We start from the raw sequence: 16,492 nt of genomic DNA, 5'->3' as shown, positions 1-16,492 counted from the left end.
ATATATATATTGGTGGTTTGGTCGGTTTTTTCACTTTTATTTAGACTGACCGACCAGGCGATTTTCTTTTAATTAAATGAACCATTATTGACTAACAAAGGTTTAAAACATTGATATCAACAAAAATATAAAAATCTTAATTTTACCAAAATTTCGATGAAAATATCGATAAAATACCAATTTGGATAAATATTTATAGAAAAATTATGAAACCAAAATATCCAAAATTTAAATTTAATAGTAAATAAATATTTTATGATTTTCAAACAAATTAAAATATCTAAGATTTATATTATATATATTAGTGGTATTTTGATATTTATCTTTTATGTTTTGGGGATTTTTATAGTATAATAAAAATATCGATGTCGAATCCATTAAAATATAGAAATATTGATACATGGACAGAAATTTAAAACTATGTGTGACTACACTAAAATCAACTAACTGACCTCAATTCGGTCGATTGAATTTTCGGTATATCTGTGTTCACCCCTATGAGTTATCTATGAACGTTTCCTAATTAACGGGTCACAGATTAAATTATCAATTTTGAAATTTAGGGGTAAATAAAAACATATCCTCAAATTTAGATGGTAAAAGTGTATGCGACCCATTACCTAATCGGGTCGGATTATTCCCAACCCGACTCCATAAGCGACCGTGTGAAATGACAATAAAGCCCCTCCCTAATGAATCTTCTTCAGCTTTTCTATTCTTTTCTTTGAGAACAAGAAAAAGAACAGAGGAAGAGGCACAAATTATATAAATCGAACTTCTCTTTTTCCTTTTCCCCTTCGAGAATCCTTAGCCGGAGCAACCATGGCCGCTTTACAGTACCTCGATTCCCTTCGTAACTCGCATCCTGAGCTCGCTGAATGGTACAATACGCTCGCAGATCTGTACCAGAAGAAGCTTTGGCATCAGCTCACACTCAAGCTTGAACAATTCGTCGCTCTGACGGTCTTCCAGGTCGGTTTTTTCCAACTTACCTCGTTTTCGATGAATGTGTCGGCATTTTGATTCCTTGAGTACGTGCTAGTATTTCAGCTTTAGATGCTTTGATTTTTAGATGGATACTGTTAGGGTTTTGGTCTGGGTCTGTTGGGATTGAATTTGTGATAGCGAAACGTACCGAAAACTTAGGGTTTTTGGGTGGAGAAGATCGTGGGGTTTGAAACTTGGGGGCTTTTGCTGAAGGGGTTGATTTAACTTACTGGATTTTGTATTCAACTCTTCGTTGGATTCAAAGTTGTTGAAATGTAACGTACGGTAGAAATTTTCCCCTGCTTGTATGAGCGAACAAGTTGAACAGATCGATTGAATGTGGGGTGGGTTAGTTGGAGATTAGTGATTTGTCTGAGGTCGTGCCTAATTTACTCATTTCTAAAGACTGGATTGAGTAGATAATAGATTGAGTTCTTGCACTGTAGTAGAGCAAGAAGTTTGAGTATTCCAATCTTTGCTTAGTAATTTTCTCTCCATTTCTTATCCCCCCAACTCCCCCCACAAAAAAAAAAAAAGGAAATCCTATCCAAAAAACCTCTTCATTTCATGTTCGTAACCTGCATGTTAGTTCTATTTGCGAGAGAAGTGTTGAGGCATCAATCTAAAGGTCAAAATGACCTTAGCCCCCATCAACATCTTAGGCTTTGGGGCTTGTTAATCTAACGTGCTCTATCTAGATTAAATTGACATTGTAGATTGGAGAATAAGATAGTAAGCATGAACTGGGGTCTTTGTTAATACCTAGGTTTGACTTCCCTGACTTCACCCTTTTTTTAAAGCATACGATCTCTAGATATTTGGACTGAGGAGTGGATAGGCATTCATTGGGTACTGAATTTGGCCCATCGTGAATCCTTGTATATTTTAATTCTCGGTTGAGATTTACTGAGTTGTCATGCTTTATCTACACGTCTTTATGCAGAAACCTCTTATTCAATTAATTTTTTTTTTGTGGTTAAATGTTCAGGCTGGTGATGCGCTGATTCAGTTGTATCACAACTTCATCACTGATTTTGAGACAAAAATCAATCTTCTCAAGCTTGCACATTTTGCTGTGATTGTTTCTCGGCAATATGCAGAGAAAGAAGCTGCCATTAGTTATCTTGAAGGGATAATTGAGAAACTAAGGAGTACTAAAGAGCAGCGCATAGAGGAGCCTATCCTCTATATTAAGATGCAAATAGCCATCTTTAAGCTTGAGCAAGGTGACCGTAAAGAGTGCAAGAAACTTTTGGAAGATGGAAAGAGCACTCTTGACAGCATGACTGACATCGATCCATCTGTGTATGCTAGCTATTATTGGGTTTCATCTCAATTTTACAAGTTCCGCCAAGAATTTGCTGAGTTCTATAAAACTGCTCTTCTTTATCTGGCATACACTTCAGTGGAATCACTGTCAGACTCATTTAAATTGGTATGATGAAATGTTTTTTCTTTCTTTATATACTGATTAACATTTCTTTCCCTTTCAAATAAGAAACAAGCAAGCTCATTTCATAATATCCAATGCATGATGAGTACTTATCCTCTATCCATACTTGTTTTTTTTTTTTTCCCTTTTTTCGTTATCAATTTTTTTTTTCTGTTGTGCCCATAGGATTTGGCCTTTGATTTGTCTCTTTCTGCACTTCTGGGAGACAACATCTACAACTTCGGAGAGCTTCTTGCACATCCTATTGTAAGAATTTGCACCATAGTTCCTTAATATTTTGCGTTGTCTGTTTGTATAATATTTTATATTACTTTTGAGAGCTTATATTGTCCTTCAAATTTTCTTTAAAACCACCTTATTGGTCTTTTCTTCTCAAGATGGAGTAAACATAAATATCACTCAGCCTTTCCAATATGTAATTTAGACTGTGGGCAAATAATGTTTTAAAAAGCTGTTAGGTCCTTCGCATTGAGGTTCGCTCGAGGCAAGAATTGTACCTTTGTTGAACCATGAGAGGCTTACACCTTTGTAATAGCGCACTGTAACTTAAAATCTCTACGCCTCACTAGTGATTAGAAAACTAATAGTGATTTGCCTCATTCTTCAAAGATATAAAGGTTTGAGTTGTGATGATTGTGATGCTAAACATATCCTTTTAAAATTTTTTATTAAGTGAAAATTATGGGGGTGAAATTTTTCACAGAGATGCCTTTGGAGACCAACTAGATGAATCTCACCAACTGGCACCTTGCACTCTCCCATCTGACCTTAGTTCTAGCCACACAATCCCTTCGACATTTGAGGAGAATCCTAATTCATCTACACAGACTTTCACCCCACAGCCATCTTTAGTTTCATCATCATTGCCATTTAGTCTTCGGGATTTAGCTTCCTTATTGTCAGATCATGGACTTTGTGTTATGGCAATCCCATCCATCCCTCTTCCCTCCCAACCTAAAAAGCCACAAACAGCTGGCAAAAAGATGAAGCTCCAGAGAGAACTACAAGGCATTTACACAGGTTCACTACAACAAATCAGTCAGCTTGGCTATTAGGGAGGATGCAACAGCTCACCAATAATGGTTTTACTGTCACGTTCTTGATTTCCTTGTTGGTGGGCCTTTTTGATGGTACAAAGAAGATGATTTAGTTGGCTGTGGTCTTTCTTTTGGTGTTTGTGGGGTGCAACTCTCCCCCCTTAATTGTTTTATGGACCTTGTGATGCAAAGCACCCTTCTTCTCCTTTCCTTATCCTTTTTGTCATTAATTGACACTCTATTATGTAATCACCTTTAAGCGTTTGGGGTTATCCCCTAATTTCATTTATCAATAAAATGTTTCTTTTATCTATATGTCCGTCACGTTTAGCAATACTTGGTCATACCAATTTAGGATTTGTAAAATATTTATAATTCAATTTGAGGCTTATACCTTGTGCCGCCTTGCCTCTGCAAGAGAAAAAGTCTCAAGGCCGTATTTACCCTTTTAAAACATTGAGGGCTTGAGGGCAAGTGCAGCTGTCTTCATACTTATAACACGATGAATGATGACTGCAACACTTGGTATCTCTGTGTAGATATTGTAGTCAGTGTTTAATCTTTTCATGCCTCTGTATTTTGGACTTCGAACCTGATGTGTGTGTGTAATTTCTTGTCACTTCAGATCAAAAGTCTGTTGGGCACAAAGGTCGAGTGGCTTTACTACATTCTTCAGGCATTCAATTCAGGCAATTTAGTTCGCTATCAAGAATTATGCCAAGTCCATAATGCAGCTTTGAGGGCTCAACCAGCTTTAGTTGAGAATGAGAAGAAACTATTAGAGAAAATCAACATTCTCTGCCTCATGGAAATTATCTTCAGGCATGCAGGCTTTGCTCCTTTGTCCCAAATAACTAAACTTTTCTATATCATTTTTGTGCTAATTTTGTTTTGTTGCAGCCGGCCATCTGAAGATCGGACCATTCCATTGAAGATTATAGCAGAACGGACAAAACTTTCTATAGAGGATGTGGAGCATCTACTAATGAAGAGTCTCTCTGTAAGTTTCACTTGTACTTATTTTTTCACAAGAAAATTTCTTTCAAATTTGTTCATGGACTTGGTCACTTCAAATTAAAATAGGGCCAAGATAAATTGTGATGCTGGAAGAATTCAGTTTTAACCAAGAGGAAAAGCAGCAGTGATATAAATTTTGAAAGGCATAGAAATTCCATCTTGATTGAATGTGTTAAAAAAGTTGCAAGTTGAATGAATGAAAAACTTGGATGTTGAAATGGATAAATCATTTTATCATGACTTTCACGGCGTTTGAGAAAAACCAGCAACCATTCACCCGCTTGATTATCTGTTTCTAGGTTACCATTATAAGCTGACCTGATGTTTCATCTCTTGGGTAGTCTTAAATCCCAACCTGTTCAGACGAAATCCTCGTCTTCCACAGTTTAATTTCACTTTTTTTTTTCCTTCTCATTTAACCTTTCTTACTGATTTGATAATTGCCATGATTGAAGGGGGGGGATTCTACCAATGCGCAATTGGTAACAGAAAACTGGGTGTTTTTTTATTGCAGGTCCACCTTATAGAGGGAATAATCGATCAAGTCGAGGGTACAGTACACGTTTCCTGGGTGCAACCTAGGGTTCTGGGCATTCAACAGATCAAGTCCCTGCGAGACTGGCTGGACAATTGGGTGGATAAAGTGCATTCAACTTTGCTTTCGGTCGAGGCTGAGACCCCTGATCTAGTTGCATCATGATCCTCTTAATTTCATCTTTAAACAACTTAGCAGAGGGACGAAACAAAGGCCAGGAGAAACAACTGATCCTTTATATGATTTTTGCTGGCTGGCTGGCTGGTTTTCAAGCTGTCTTTTCATCTTGCCTACTGCTTTCTTGAACTATTTTCTAGGAAGCAGAGCCTCTACTTCAGTCTAGTTAGTTTTAAAAGTGAGCATGGATTGGAGGAGTTGAGAAATGGACTTAGAGTGATTATTAGACTTCTGTATTTGTTACTTTTGTTGCATACAATTGAGTTTTGATGAGCTCCATGAGAATCGATTTCATGATAAGTTTAAATCTTATAAACTAGACTTCATATAACACAGACAATCTCATTTGTTCATGCCTCAAATATGGGAAGCAACAAAATGCCACTGAGAGCCTAAGGAGTTCTCTATACAAAGTTACAAGACATCCTTCTACAACATCAATCCAACAATTTCACTTTCTAACATAATGAAGAACAGGCTTGCTATTGCCCAAGTTCAAATCAAAACTTCGAAAAAAAAATGCAAGAATCTCACCTTATTCAAGAGAACAGAGGAAAGTGAAGCGCTTGTTTTTTTTTCTTTCTTTCCTTTTTTGGGCTTCCTTTTGACATTATCTATGAAACTAGTACAATAAATATCATTGTTGTCTAACAAATGGAGATGAGCTAACATCTGTGCTATAGAAGGAATCTTCAGGTCCACCATAGTAGTTCTCCTCTTTCTCCTCATCCCACTTGACAACTTCTCTTATATACTTGAATGCCTCATCAATAGTCACTCGGTCCCTCGCTCTAGCTTGCCACACGAAAAGCTTACGACCCGTGATAGATTGATAAAGGTCTTTGAATTTCATAGCTACATAGTAGTAAGCTTGATGAGAGAGTGACTGGTTGCTATGCAGCGGTCGCACGGGGCTGAAATCGTTAAACCATTCACAAACGTTCAATGACCCCCGATTTACTTTCTCTTCAAAGAGATCGTACTTGTTGAGTATCAACACAAATGGGGTATTTCTGAAGCAAGGGTGTCGGACCATCGTCTCAAAAAGCTCTTTGCTCTGCATCATCTTGTTTTGTAATAGGTTTCCACTCCCACTACCTTCTGGGGCAACAGACATCTGATCAAAATCACTAAGAGCAACGCAAAAGACGACGACTCGAACATCTTCAAACATCTCTACCCACTTGCACCCTTCATTCATCCCCTTGGCACTCACCCTTATAAGTTGGTATCTGTACAATAGATACAAGCTAGATTCAGATTGCTGAAAAAAATACATACATGTTGAAAATGGAAAAAAATCCCATCAATAATAAATGATTTGAGGTTCAAAGAAATTATCACAAACCAAAGAACAGTGTCTGGTACATAACTTGCCCCTAGCAGAAAACTCTTATGGAAAATGTTGGGGAGTGGTTTTTGTCAATGACTTGGATGGTTAAAAATACTTTATAACTCAAGTATTTATATTTGGCTACAAATTTAGAAGCATTTTCAAGGAGTCAAAACACTTGTAAGTACTTTCAAACAAGGAATTGATAGGTTCTTGGCTTAGACATTCATTCATTCCCTAATTCCACTCTATACACAATTTATTTCCCCAAATTCTCTCAACTAACTTCTCTCGATAATTTATCTGCTTCCCTCACGAAGAAACTCTATCGAAAGCATGCAACATTCCTCCCAAAAACAGACAGAAAAATGTTTTATAATCATTATTGAAATAAGGGAAGATTAGAGCTTTTGACTTGTTTTAAATTACTCCCACATCCGAGATAGATAATAAATCTACATAAAATCTCTCATCCAACCAATCAATACGCAGAATGAGAGAATATATTACCTAGTGAGAGGTGGGGGCGGAGCTTCGAGATTATCAGTATAGGTCTCGGACATTGGACTCCGATCATCAAGGGAAAATTCCATGAAAGCCAATCCATTCCCTTGGGTTACCCCTTCTGCGTACAGGATATCTCGATCAGAAGGTTCATATTCATTGCTTGAAACCTCAACTGCCTGCAAACAAGCACAAATTCTAAGCACTTTCCCTAGATAAATCAATCATTCCTAAACAGAAAAGATGACACATGATGGCAGATGATGTTATCTTAAAAAGACATTCTGGTTTCGAAAATTAAGCATATCAGATGAGGGTGTGACTGATTACCCTGCTTAAGAAGTACTCGGCAACATCAGGAAGAAAGTGGAGCTCATCTTTTCTCTTGTAAGTTTCCTGGATTGCAGGGTCCTTCCATAGCTCTTCGACTAATGGAGCATACTCACGAGTTGCAGCAGGAAAGAATGCATCCAAATCTCCAGTGGCAATGATATCGAGGAGCCAATCAGAAAAATGTTTCAACCTTGGGTTGATAGAGTATATACTTTCACTAGCTTCCCTCTCTCCATCTGCGGAAATAAAAATTTGAATTTAGAGAAGCATGAATAAATTTTAATTAAAAGAGACCATGAAAGAGGGTGGAAAGGAATTCTAACAACTTGAAAATTAAAAGGCCACATTACATAAACCACTCATCATATAATTTCACCCATCAATTCATAATCGTAGAAAATAAACCTTCAACTATCAGAGTCGGGTATCTGTTACATGGGAGATAAAGTCTCATTTAAAGAGTGAAAAAGACATTGTTTTAGGGAAGGACTTCTCTCTATTATCTAAAGGAATTTTTCAAAAAGGGTTTACAGTTTTTGCACTTTCCCAAATTCTACCCTTGCCAGAACCTCACATAGAGCCCAATGAATTTGGCATTGCAAAAATTACCAGTTTCAAGAGCTTGATCCCCCTGGGAACTTGGAGCTTTCTTCCGATTTAGGAATTCCTCCTCAAAGCGTTCTCGACCATCGAGTAAGATGCTAAGATACTTGTACATATTACTCTGAATCATTAGCTTGATGTCTTGAAGTTCTTCTTCATTAAATCTGTTCCCATACAAAAATTTTCCCTGCACAAAAGAAGGTAAAGATTGAAGATTGAAGATAGTGGATTGGATTGAATTGTTTCATTTCTAATAGATTTTAAACAACACATTCGGGGCCATTTCCTCTGCAACAGCCACAACCTTCCCAGAGAAAGATTCAATGACTACCTCACAATTGCAGGATAAAATCTTACTCCAATGAAAATAATAATAATAATAATAATAATAATAATAACAACAACAACAAAACAGGCCTCTTACCTTCTAAGCTTAATGGCCCATGAAAATAATAGTAGAAACCAGTAGCCAACAGAAAAACATCCACATTCGTAGATTAATTGACATAAAAAGAAGTTAACTCTATTCCAAAATTAAAAAATAGTCTAAACTTAGATCTTTCTCAGAACTCTTTAGAAGGCATGAGTAATTTTCCCTACACTCAAACAAGTTATGTTACAAGGTTGTTCCTACATTAAGTTACTTTACATGGTTCCAAACTTGCAGCATAAAATTGGGAAAGATTGAAATGCCTAAGGAAGTGACGATCTGAGACATAACAACAATAATGATGACATGTTTACCTGCTTAAAGATGGTGCTAGTTCCAGAGCCTTCGATCCCAATGAGAAGAAGTTTCTGAATCCTCTTTTGTTGCTCAAAGTAGTTGGGAACTGTTGTATAATTGCTAGCCTCTTCTCTCACTCCATGAGGTGGTTGACCATGTGGCACAGGCAATGAGAACAAAGCACAAACAAAGCGTGTTGAAGCCTGCCTTAATCCAAGCATAAGTAAGGTTCTTTACATCAAAAGGATAAATTTGACATAGGTTAGACTTCATTCAAAAGATTTTATGTTCACCTTCTCCCAAATATTTCCTCTGATATTGTTTTGACCTTCTTCCTCATAGCGACCATCGTCGTAGACCCAAAAATGGGTGTCACGTGGGCATTGTACATTTGCCAACTGAAAAAACAACAGCATTGAACACAAGCCATTATACATCTAAAGGGAATCAAATTCATAATAGAAAACTTTTTATTTTATTTGAGTAGACACCAAAATACTTTTAGTGAGGTACTTTAAATTGTGTCAACTCTTCTTCTTCCTCCTCCTCCTCCTCCTCTTTGCATCACCCCATAGGACTCTTGCGAGAATCATTTGTTTCCCTCGCATTATGACATACATTCTATGGAATTTGGATATTCAAGTGAAGTCTACAAAAATTGGGAGGTGCCCTATTTATTTGATAACTTCTGATCAACCCAGTATATTGGTGAGCGTCCTATGATGTGGGGCACTATATGTGATATCAAGAAATCATTAGTTACAGTTTCAGAAGCAAAAAAGAAAGAGAATTAGAATGTCTATGTTCCAGTTTATGAAGCCAAAAAACCATCATGGGTTGGCCTAGTGGTAAAAAGGGAAACATAGTCTCAATAAATGGCTACAACGTCAAGGGTTGAATCCATGGTGACCACTTAGGAATTAATTTCCTATGAATTTCCTTGACACCCAAATATTGTTGGGTCAAGCGGGTTGTCAAGTGAGATTAGTTGAGGTGCGCGTAAGTTGACCCGGACACTCACGAATATATTTTTTTTTTTTAAAAAAAAAAAAAGTTTATCAAGCCAAATTGCATACCTTAAGCACCCTTAATTCAAGTCTAGTGATTTCTCGACCGTTGATGTAAACTTCAGTGTTTCCATTGCTTGCATGGGGGCTAAGTTTGCCAGTGAAACTTAAATTTGAACTAATGATTCTATCTGGTTTTTCTCCTTCCTGTCAGACCAACACAAAAGTACTTCATGAAGTTCTAGTTGCAGAGGCAAAGGTCAAATGGCCATACACTAAATACACATAAAAAAGAACTAATGCCAGTAAATTATAATTACCTTTCCCCAGAGACCAGATTCTTTGTCATACCAATATCTTCCAGGTTTCAATTTCTGTGGAGGAAGAGGGCATCCAAGTAATTCTGCCATCTCTTCGGACCTTAGCGGTAATCCATTTACTATCAGCTGTTCTGGACGAAGTTGATTAGCAGGACATTCTCTCTCTGCTTTCATAATTTGCTTCACTTCCAAAGGACTAAGTAGTCGAGACAAGACCCTCGAATGCTTACCCAATTTTGACCTCTTAGATTCGTCTATTGGATCGCCGATGCAAGTGACACATTTACGCCCTTCAGGCATTGATCCCATAGCCCTAAGCACACAATTGCTGCAATATTTGGCATCACAAACTAGACATGACTCCTTTGTTTCCCACTTTCCTTTCCCACACCTATAACACACCCTACTTTTCTTTTTCTTTTTCTCTTTTGAAACTCCTACATATTCTGGATACACTTGCTTCTCGACACTAAGTTCTTTTCGATGGGAGTGATCAACAGTATTAAACGTGACAACAGGTGCCCTCCTTGCATCAATAACTACTGGTTTAGGTTGGTTGCTAGGAGGGTTGTGAACTGAAGCTGGGGAGGCAGAAGGTGAAGCTGAAGAAAAATCATGGTTTTGCAAGACAGATACTACAGACTCTGAACTTCCTGATACCCTTGGACTCTGAGCAGGCGAACTTGTGAGTCCAACAATACGAGAGACTGGCAAAGGAATTGGTTCAATTGTCGGGGGACCATTATTTGCAATGGACCTTTGGGATTCAGATAAAGGTTCAGCAACTGGAATTGAATGAGGATGCACGTCAAGGGGTTCTACTCTTGGAACGTCATAGACAACTGGTGGTCCCTCATACTCCATAGCTATAGAGTAATCCAGATCGCTAGCACTTTCAGGGAGAGATGCTCCAGGTGGGAGCATCTTCTTCACCAATTCCCTCCAGTTTTCTTCCTCCCTTCTTTCAGTTTCGGCAGCCATATTGATATTGCTAGATAAACCAGAGTACTAAATCCAACTTCTGAACACTTTTGAGATAGAAGAACTCTAGATTTATGTATAGTTTCCCTAAAACAGCATCCACAAGTAAAGCTTAATCATCTTCACAATCAACATAGATAATCGCAGAAATTCTCAGCAAGAGATACAAATACGAAGAAGACTCCAACAAAAGAACTCATCAGAGCCCTGGACTGATGGTTCCAAGTTCAACCAAATCACAGCAATGGCAGACATCAAACTCAAAATTTCAACAGGAAAAACTTGACCAAACTTTTAGGATACTAAGAAAGGTTCAAAATCAGAAGGCCCCATTTATCAAGGTGTTCGATCAAAAGGTTTGCAGTCAAAATCAGTACACCCAAACCGCAAATCAAACAATATTTTTCAAAAGCTTGAAAAAAGCAAACGAACCCACCTCTAGAATACAAGAGTTGAAAAAATCAGAGTCAAACAAATTATAAACAAACAAAAAGATAAAGAATGACACAGCAGAACAGAGGCAACAAAACCGCAAGAATCAAATATTCAAAGCGAAGACTATTTTAGCAGAAAAAAAAAATAGATAAACATAGGAGATGAAAAAAGGGGAAAAGGAGCGAGATAGAGAAATACCCTTTTGAAGAGTAAACGAGTTACGCTTTTAGAGAGAGTCAAATAGCAAATAGATTAAGAAAGTGACAAAATGAAAGCGAATCGTAGAGATTGCAAAGCCCCCAGCAGAGAGATGGCTTTTGAGGTTTGATTGGGGCTTTTGGAACCCAAAAGGCAAAGCCAAAGCCTCTGCGAAACCCACCACCATGGACGAGAGAAAAGACGAGGCCCCTTTAAGAGAGAGAAACAGATAAAATACAGTACAGAGAGAAAGAGAGAGAGAGAGAGAGAGAGAGATAACAAAAATGGTGAAATTCAAGCAGAGAGCAATAGGAGTAAGACGAGTCAGAAATCTGAGCCGCTTTGCCAAATTGCCAGATGTCTAAATCAAGGTTTTTTACACTAATGGTCCAAAACTTCCAATTTTACGGATATATTGATAGAATATTTGGATGGGTGAATATTTTTATGAATACAAAAAGTTATAAAATAATAATTAAATTAGTATGAAGTTGTTTTTCTTTCAAATTAAGGTATAAATATTGTTTTCGAATTTTCAGATGTGTAGATATATTGATGTGCTCATAGATATTTAGTCTTTATCCTACTAAAATATCTAATCTCTATCAAATTGTCTTGGTTATTGTCGTTTCGAGTCCAACTTAATAAATAATATATCGATTACAAGTTGAAAAGTCGATGATTTGATCTCTCACTTTACAATTATTGAACTCATAGAAAAATTATGAAAATTATTTTAAATGAAAAATCTACTAAAAATATTTTAAAAAATAATAGCAAAATATCACAGTATAATTGCGATAGACTACTATTCGTCAGTAGTCTATCACAAATAGATATTATAGATAGACTATGATATTTTATTATATTTATAAATATTTAGTTCATTTTTCTATATTTGAAAATAATCCAAAATTTATGTTATTTATCATTTTTTTTCTTAAAAAAAAGAAATAAATATTTTTTAATGGGTGAATATTTAAAATTTTAACCTATTTATATATACTAGTTAAGCTATGATTATATGGATGTGTCAATTTGGTTATTTCTTAATATAACTATGACGTATGTTTCCTTCTAATAAATAAATAAATATATATATTTATAAACTCTAAATCTATGTAATTCGTGATAATCATACAAGACACCCTTAAAAAATTGGTGTATATTTCAATTATGTTGAAAAAATCAACTAAGCTCCCAAATTTTGAAAGGTTTCCATATAAACCATTAAACTTTAAAACTATTCCAAAAAGTATTATTATAAAACCATTTTAATTTTCTATAAAATCGAAATCAAGCCAAAAGTATACCATATACACTTTTAAATTTTTACAATCAATTGATATGTTAGTTTTTGTCACTAAATTTAACGAAATAGTTTTTTTTTTCCGAACAATTTCAAACTTTAAAAGTTTAGAATGAAACTCTATAAATATAATTGAAACATATTCCAACATTTTGGGAATATGCTGTCTAATTTAATATAAGTATTTCATCAAAACTTAGGAATAACATTTTATATTTTCATTTGTACATTCGATTATTAGTAACATTATTTTAATGATACGGTTAATTATCTTAAATGATAAAATTGGTGAAAATATTTTTAGATAAAACAAAATGTTATTGTAGACATTGATAGACATTTATCACTATTTACCACTAATTTTAGTAGACAATAATATTTTACTATATTTATAATAAGTTTGACCATTTTTTTATATTTGAAAATAGTGGTAAAAATATGTTGACTAAGAAGGAGTGAAAAATTTGATCGAGTAGAGAGAGAAAATGAATGAGGTGGGTCCCACAAAATAAGCCTTTGGGTTTGATTCCAAATTTCTAATAATATTGAGTTGGTGATGGATAATAACACATTACTGGGAGAGGCGTTTCTGCTGGACCTCTTGATCCACGCGCTTATGAAGCGCGTGGAAATAAATGCAGACACGACCAAGATATTTGTAACATGGAATTGCTGTTTCAAAGCACTTCGAAGAGCGTGGGCAATCATCTCGATTTTGACGGTAACGGTTTCGTTAACTTTGACGCCATATTTTTCTTTTTTTAATTAATTTGCACCCCACCATTCTTCGTTATTGTAATTTGACTTCATTTTAATAACATTTTTATTTTAGTAAATACTTTATATATTTTTTTTAGAAAATTATTTCAAATTACAAAAATACTGAAAATATTTATATTTATAGCAAAATTTTAGAATCTATAGATAATAAATACGGAGATACTAATAGGTTTCTATCGATGTTTATCAATGTCTCTGATATACCGATAGAAATTTAGCAGTATTTATCATTGATAGACTATGAAATTTGCTATATTTGTAAATATTTTAATTCATTTTGATATATTTGAAAATAACCCAACATTTTTCACTAATTTTAATTTAAGTGACCATTTAGTTTATAAAATTTAATGGACAGTAATTTGGTCTATATACTTTCAAGTGTTTTATAATAAAGCTTTATATTTTAGTACGTAACAATTTATTGTATATATTTAAAATTTTCATCATTTTAATCATTTGTATTTTAAAACTTGTAACAATTTAATTTATATTTGAAAAATCTCATCAAAATCAAGTATCAATTTTCAACATACAATGAATTAATCTTTTGCGGTCTATAAAAGATATTTGGTCTCTAGTTAGTTTGTATATATACGTAATAAAATAAATTTTATTAAATCTCAACAAAATATTTTCGAGTGTGCTTGGAATACCTTTCAAAGTGTTCATTTTTTTTTTAAAAAAAAAAAAGACATTTTGAAATAAATATAAATGACTGACAACCATTCAAAATAGATTTTGGAAGCCATAGTCATTAGTATCTTTATTTTAAATAATTCTTATCGTATTTAAACGAAAAATGAATTATTGAAAAACATTTATTTTTTAAGTTAATTCAAATGGACCCTTCATCGCTAAGAATTTAAATAATCATAGAATTTAGGTATATGAACTAAATTTCTACCCGAGTAAATACAAGAACTACTCTTTCACCGACTAAATTGCTACTTTTACCAAATTCAAATGACCAAAAACTATTGTTCCAACAAATTTTTTCTAATATTTATGGGGCTGAACCTAATATAAACGATAGATGTTAATATTTAAAATAATAATTGTGCCTACATATGAGCATTATTTTAGCTAGATAAGATTTTTTTTTTTTTTTTTTTGGTGAGAGTCTATGATCTTCATCATGTTGGATATTTTTTTTAGTTGGTTTGGTAATTGGTCATTATATATGATATAGGCATACATTATTTTTTTTTAAAAAGCAAGTGAATATTAATAAAAATACAAATAATTAATAATAAATAGTTTAGGACAGGTTCAAGACCTGAAGACAGAGACTAAGCAAGGATCTCGAGCTCAAATTAAATCCTTATTTTGATCAAATTGGAGACATGTGATGCGATCCCTATTTGGGGCAAATAAGTTTTTCAAACATAATATTTGTCTTGTTTTATCACTAAAATTATGATGACTTATTATTTTATTCTTACACTAATTTTTATTGATTCAATTGTATACATAAATTTCAATTTTCATCTAACTCAACTCTAAGAGTTAATGAAATTGTAAAATGAATTTGAATTTAAACCTGCATTTTTAAGATGTTAATTGTCTTTTTCGAGAATACTTAGATAATTAAGTTATTGTTATATTTTCTTTCAATAACATATTAACAATGTTTTAAATATTTAACATTTAAAACAAATGTAGAGTATCATAAATTATAATTAATTAGGTTATTTTTCAACATAATTTGGCAAATGTACCTTAAGAAAAGTTTTTTATGTTTTAAATTAATAGTTTGATTCCATAAATGCTATACATACATATTGAAAAGATTCAATAATCAACGTTCTCTCTAATAAAAGAAAATTATTTAATCTTATTTTAAAGAAAAAAAAATCAGATAATCAAAACTGCTCACACTTGACACCTCATCATTAAGAAACGTGAGCAGGCGAATTATGATGAAAATGACAAAATTGGGAGACGTTAAAAAGGGTAAATCATATTTTTTTTAACCTAGATTTTGTTTAACTTTTTTTTAAGTAAGGAAATTATTTTAAATGATAAAATTATTAAAATATTTATAAATAATATCAAATATCGCAGTCTATCTACGATAGATCATGATAGATCGCGATAAACTATTATCTATATCTATCATGACACAGATAGACATAATAGTAGTTTATCACAGTTTATTATAGATATTGTAGTGAAATTTTGTTATATTTGTAAATATTTTAATTTATTTTTCTATATTTGAAACAATATTTTAAATCAACACTTTTATTATTGAAATTAAAATTTAGCTTTTATATATTTGAATAATAGCTTTTTTGGCAACAACTTCAGAGAAAACAAATGAAAAAAGTCATCATTAATAACATGGCTTCCCAACCCCTCTTCAAATACTTTAGAATTGGAAGAACAAAAAAACCTAAAAGAGATTAAGAAAAAAAAAAAAATCCAACATGTACCAATCGGACAGTTGTATAGCAATTTTAATTTTTTATTTAATCTTTGAATTTAGTTTTTAACTCTCCTTTAAATCTAAAATTAATTTCTAATTTTTCCTTGACCAATGTATAAGAAAAATTTTAAAAATAGAAAAATAAGAAAAATTATTTACACAAAATAGTAAAATTTTATTCTTCTTTGATAAAGGCTGATAGAAGTCTATCGATGTTCATCTGATAGAAGTCTATCACTGATAGACGCTGATAGAAGTCTATCAATATTTTTTTTTGCTATTTCTGTAAATAGTTTAACATTTTTTCTATACGTGAAATTTCTCG

General features: G+C 33.8%; 2 protein-coding genes across 3 annotated transcripts; one reads left to right on the top strand and one right to left on the bottom strand.

Moving 5' to 3' along the window:
- Positions 1-735: 735 nt before the first annotated feature.
- On the top strand, positions 736-5,518 carry LOC120081591 (26S proteasome non-ATPase regulatory subunit 13 homolog A). The gene is made up of 6 exons (XM_039036615.1): positions 736-972; positions 1,976-2,422; positions 2,606-2,686; positions 4,103-4,299; positions 4,378-4,477; positions 5,009-5,518. The coding sequence occupies exons 1-6, from the start codon at positions 823-825 to the stop codon at positions 5,192-5,194; spliced, it is 1,161 nt and encodes a 386-aa protein (XP_038892543.1). The 5' UTR covers positions 736-822; the 3' UTR covers positions 5,195-5,518.
- Positions 5,519-5,573: 55 nt separating this feature from the next.
- Positions 5,574-11,974, bottom strand: LOC120081590 (extra-large guanine nucleotide-binding protein 3). 2 transcript variants are annotated; one of them, XM_039036613.1, is made up of 9 exons: positions 11,648-11,974; positions 10,034-11,101; positions 9,783-9,920; positions 9,000-9,104; positions 8,724-8,909; positions 7,986-8,166; positions 7,374-7,612; positions 7,050-7,222; positions 5,574-6,438 (listed from the first exon to the last, which is right to left on the bottom strand). In XM_039036613.1, exons 2-9 carry the CDS (start codon positions 11,012-11,014, stop codon positions 5,844-5,846), a joined length of 2,598 nt encoding a protein of 865 aa, XP_038892541.1. In that variant the 5' UTR covers positions 11,015-11,101; positions 11,648-11,974; the 3' UTR covers positions 5,574-5,843. The 2 variants fall into 2 exon arrangements, with proteins under 2 accessions (XP_038892541.1, XP_038892542.1); XM_039036614.1 differs by lacking the exon at positions 11,648-11,974 and having other exon boundaries at positions 10,034-11,634.
- Positions 11,975-16,492: the final 4,518 nt, after the last annotated feature.

The sequence above is a fragment of the Benincasa hispida genome, chromosome 7, assembly GCF_009727055.1.
Source record: "Benincasa hispida cultivar B227 chromosome 7, ASM972705v1, whole genome shotgun sequence".
NCBI classification, from domain to species: Eukaryota; Viridiplantae; Streptophyta; class Magnoliopsida; order Cucurbitales; family Cucurbitaceae; genus Benincasa; species Benincasa hispida.
The sequence above is the reverse complement of the archived record's forward strand: the minus strand, read 5'-3'. Positions and strand labels throughout refer to the sequence as shown.